Below are 5,000 nucleotides of genomic sequence, written 5' to 3'. Positions count from 1 at the left end.
GTCCAATTTCACAGCTGATTTTATGGTTCATTTCGAGGTTTCCTCTGCAAGGTTTCCACTGATCATTTTTTTTTAATAATAGAAAAATATTTTAACAATCCTTAACACTATCTCCGATGACCTTCCAGAAATGTTTGACCTAATAGTCTACTCTGCAAGTTTTCATATTTTAAGGGGATCAAGAACCCAGTAATTAGGCAATTTCTTATTCATAAATTCCATATGGAAGCCGCACAAGAGGCAATGTATTAGAAAACCTTACGATTTACATTTACAGATAAAATTATGGTATTCATATAAAAGAAATAGACAGTGACCGAAGTTAGTCTGCACATCACTGTGTGGTGCAGATTTTAGTATGCACTTCCTTTTGGAGTTGATATTTATTGTAATTAATTAGACGTTTTCTTGGGAGTCACAGGCTTAACTAACACACAGATTCTTCACAGGAAATACCGATGACATTATTCATGGTACAAATTTCAATGTTCATATTTGTATTTTAATTATTGTTTCGAGAAACCACAGAATTAAGAAAATGGACAATGTAAATTTTTGAATGAAAGTCATGGAGGAAATGTTTAAGACTTACCTGTAACCATGGTTTGATCCTGCCAGGTAAGTTTATAGAAAGGAGAGAACCAAGTGTCTTCTTGTGTTGTTTGTAGACAAAATAAAAGGTGACCTCGTCATGCAGCGTTGAAGCAATCTAGAATTTAGATAATCACATTATTCATACACTCGAGAAGAAATTATATTATTCATACTGTAGTGATACCTTCACAGCGGCACTTGGCTCCTTCTGCCCACTTTCCCCGGCCTCAGTTGCCCTGCCCTTCTCTGGCTCTGGTCTTGAGCCATAATGAGGCGCCACACCTCTGCTTACTGTGTGCCATATGATATACCAAAGACAATGGAAATCATAAAATAAATTGGAAATGGGAAATGATAACTGGTTACCACGGCCAGGGTGCTAGCTGGTCCGCTGTCTGCCGGGGAAGGGCAGACGCGCCCACCGAGCCACAGGGCGTCCGGGACCTGGTTCGCAGCAGACACGCCTCTCTTTGGGTCTTTACACACACACACACACACACACACACACACACACACACACACACACACACACACACACACACACACACACACATATATATATATATATAATATATATATATAATATAATATATATATATAATATATATATATAATATATATATATATATAATATATATATATATATTATAATATATATATATATATTATAATATATATATATATATATATATATATATATATATATATATATATATATATAACTTATATAATCTAAAAATCTATATAATCTTTAAAATATATTTGATATATATTATGTAGATTATCATTATCCTCATTTTTACTATATATGGATATGGATATATACAGAGCTAAAAGCAAGATCTTACTTTCGGAACGACGGCTGGCTCGATCTGAATGTTGTCGTACACAGCTCGCAGCCTCCAAGCGGGGGTGTCAGGTATGGGTCCTCGCGCTGCGGAGACGCCCGTCTGGGAGCCGTTGATGCTGAGCAGCTCCAGAATGTCCCACTCTGAGGAGAGAACGAAAGTGATATTCTCGGATCTGCTGTCTTTGATATTTATAAGGTGTCAGGCCCAGGGCTCCCTGCGCTCTTTGCACTTACTCTTTTCCCTTCCTCTCCTCTCTTTACACAACTTTCTCCCTTTTCGTAGCTTCTGTCCATTTGTTTCTCTCGTTCCTTCTCTCTCTCTCCAATCCTCCGTTTTCTCTGTTTTTGTATCCCTCCCCTTGCCTCTGTCTCTCTGTTTCTCCCTCTCCCTCACCTAGCCTCTTTCCGTCAGTTTCCCCTTTTCCTACATTCTGTTTCTTTCCACTAGGTTCTGTCTGTCAGTGTCTATCACCTAGCCTGTCTGTCTGTTTCTCCTTTTCCCCTTTAGTGTTCCACATGTATTTTTCTTGTCCTTATTTTTTAATTCAATTTTCTCTTTTCCATTCCTCTGTGCATTTTACTTTTATTTTCATTATCTCTAACTGTCATACAAACCCAGTGTCAGAAGCTTCCATGCTTTCGATTTCTCCTTAGCCCGACTGCGTTTGGCATCAGCTGCTCTGCCTGCTTTACTTCAGCAACTCATCTATTCACTTCTCTTGCCTCTGTTCTCGACGCTGCCATAACTTCCCCTCGAATCTGCTACCTCGTGCAGACTCCGTGGCTATCTAGGCATTCTTAGGTTTCTTATTCCTTCTTCTTTAACTTTTTTTTTTTCTTGACCCCTTCCCTTGGTTAATCCCTTCCACACCATGCATCCGCCTCATTCCTGGCTACCGAAATTCCTGGAGGACGTTTGGCATACGAATCGGCCTCATACCCTATCATTTTGTGTTTATTCTCTGGTTATTCGGAAGACCTTGGTTTCATAATGATGTATTCTGAGATGATTAAGTCATTTCTAAGAGCCGCTAGCTCCTTTGATTTTTCGTTTTCGTTTTGCGTCATTTTATAGGACAAAATGCCGCTCTTCGTTGAGTTTAGAACTAGTATCTCTACTGACTATGATTTTAGTTTTTACTATTTTTTTTTTTATTTCCACATTTGTTCTACTGTTCCACGCTTTTAGATAAGACTTTTAGATATATACTTTATTTTCTGGATTAAAAATAATAACATGAAGTGTATAATTTCAATCAAAATAGATGAGTGCAGACCCCAAGTCTAAAAGGAGTCGAGACTGTTTCAGACGTTTGTTGTAAACGATCACAGAGGGACATTCAGCTAAAAAAAAAAAAAAAAAAAAAAAAAAAAAAAAAAAAAAAAAAAAAAAAAAAAAGATAAAGAAATCAGTTATCTGCCGTTCACGGAACATATTGTTGAAGGAAGCATTAAGAGGTGATTGTAATAGTGACTATAAGGCGTTTTTTTCCGCCGTGGTCCCCCCCACCCACCAAATGAGAAGACAATAAAAAGACAAAAATGAGAGACATTGGGAGAGAAAGCTAATAGTTAAGAAAATTCTAATTACCCCTGAGCAGAGTTGAGACTTGCGAGTGTGACGTGTGCTCACTTGCGCGTCCTCCTCCTCGGCTTAAACACGCTTACCTACTCTGTTATACACGAACTCTACACACTCATATACACGCAGATACGTGGGAGGTAGCAGCTGTGGCGAGTCAGCCACACGGACGACTTAACTAATCAAAAGGAACTTTAACTTTTTTGGCTGGCAGCCCTGAGTTATAAACTACACTGCCAAGATATGTAAAACTCTCTGTGACTTCATTGTCCTCGCCGCAAGCACATACCGACTGAACAGGTTCTCCTAGCAAGTCCCAAAAGTCCTGGATCTTGGTCTTGGTCCAGGAGACCTCTAGACCCAAGGGCTTCGTTTCATTACTAAATGCATCCAGAGCCACCACTAAGGTTTCCAAAGACTAAAATAGAATAGCAACATTATCAGCAAAGTCAAGGTCATTAACCTTAATATTGCCAGAGTTGCTTCACAATGGCTTTGAACAGTAGCTCTACCCAGTATCCAGTCCATGCGTGTTGAAAAGTGTTGGTGCAAGGAAACAGCCTTCCTCACTCCTGAACTAACAGGAAAGAAGCTCGACAGGCCCCCCCAATTTACAGCACTTTCAGTACTAGTATACAGACGCTATTGGTCCAATACTCCTGTTGGAATTCCTCTCAATCTCAGGATCTGCCACAGTGATTCCCGATGCACTGTATCGAACGCCTTCCTGAAATTAATGTAGGCTGTAAGCAGCCCATGCCCGAACTCACGACGGCGCTCTACAATGACTTGAAGCCCCAGTATACGGTCTGCTGTTGACTTACCAGGAATGGATCCAGATTGATCCAGCCTCTAGTGCCTCAGCAGGTGATTCGTGATACATCTCGGAAGGAAGTGGGGGAGAACCTGAGCAGTGTGATGCCTCGGTGATTGCTGCAGTCCCATCGGTCCCCCTTCCCCTTCCAGAGAGGGATGACCACACCCCTCAATAGGTCACGGGGAATGGTACCGGACTGCCAGATGGCAGCCAAGACGGCATGCAACACGCACGCCATAGGTTCACCACCAGCCTTCACCAGTCCAGTTGGAATGCTGCAGATACCATCTGCTTTACCACTCCTCAGCTTGGAGATTGCCATCGAAGGTCATTTACTAAGAAATGGCCTTCAACCTCCTCTCCAAGACCCCTAATAAGCTGTTTCTTGTCCCTTCTCAACAGTGACTGAGTTCTGCAAACGGTGCAAATCCCGATCCCCTGTCAAATGAGCCACATGACAAGCATCTGTAACTTCCAGTGACTCTTCCGAGATAAGATTCTGTCTTGCTCTTAAGCATTCACCAGTTGATTCTTGATCTGCATCAAATGTTTCGCGCTTGAAGGATAGCGAAGTTTTACATACACTCCTCCTTGTGGGCACTCCGTAGATGTTGATAGAACAGTTCATATCTGAAATCAGAAATCCTGAGGTGTATTTAAAGAAAGATGGAATAATGCACAGTGGCTGAGCATCCATCTTGCAGCTACCTGCCTGCAATGGCGATCAGAAAGGTTATTTATTCATCATAGCAATGTGGTAGTGCATTATTCCATCTTAATTTAAATACACCTCAGGATTTCGGATTTGAACTCTATCAATATCTACTGAGTACCTATTTGGAGTGTGTCTAATACTGGTTTGATCGATCTGCCCAAGCCACGATTTCCTAGGTCGTCCCACAGGCCTCCTCCACCCAGGGTTATCTCGAGCTGAGACAACCTGGTGGGCAGGATCATCCTGGGGAAAGTGAGCCAAGTGACAGTATAGCCCGAGTTGGCAGGGTTGTGCAGGAAATAGGTCCTATGCCAGTCTCATGGTGCAACCATTTGTTTGACATGTGGTCCAGCCAACAGTACCCCATGATCCAGCGCAAGGATCAATTGCAAAAGGCATCATGTGACTCTAAGGCACAGGATAATGTCCAGGTTTCACTACC

The 5,000-nt window shown here is 41.6% G+C and overlaps 1 protein-coding gene across 1 annotated transcript in view; it reads right to left on the bottom strand.

Annotated features, from left to right (window-relative positions):
* LOC113803033 (kielin/chordin-like protein) overlaps window positions 1–5,000 on the bottom strand; it is a 28,960-nt gene that overhangs the window by 3,228 nt on the left and 20,732 nt on the right. Inside the window, exons 3-4 of the mRNA XM_070144946.1 lie at window positions 1,443–1,585; window positions 593–709 (exon numbers count right to left, since the gene is read on the bottom strand). Of these exons, the coding sequence (XP_070001047.1) occupies window positions 593–709; window positions 1,443–1,585 (260 nt within the window). The remainder of the gene's footprint in view (window positions 1–592; window positions 710–1,442; window positions 1,586–5,000) is intronic.

Source organism: Penaeus vannamei, chromosome 33, assembly GCF_042767895.1.
Source record: "Penaeus vannamei isolate JL-2024 chromosome 33, ASM4276789v1, whole genome shotgun sequence".
NCBI classification, from domain to species: Eukaryota; Metazoa; Arthropoda; class Malacostraca; order Decapoda; family Penaeidae; genus Penaeus; species Penaeus vannamei.
The sequence above is the reverse complement of the archived record's forward strand: the minus strand, read 5'-3'. Positions and strand labels throughout refer to the sequence as shown.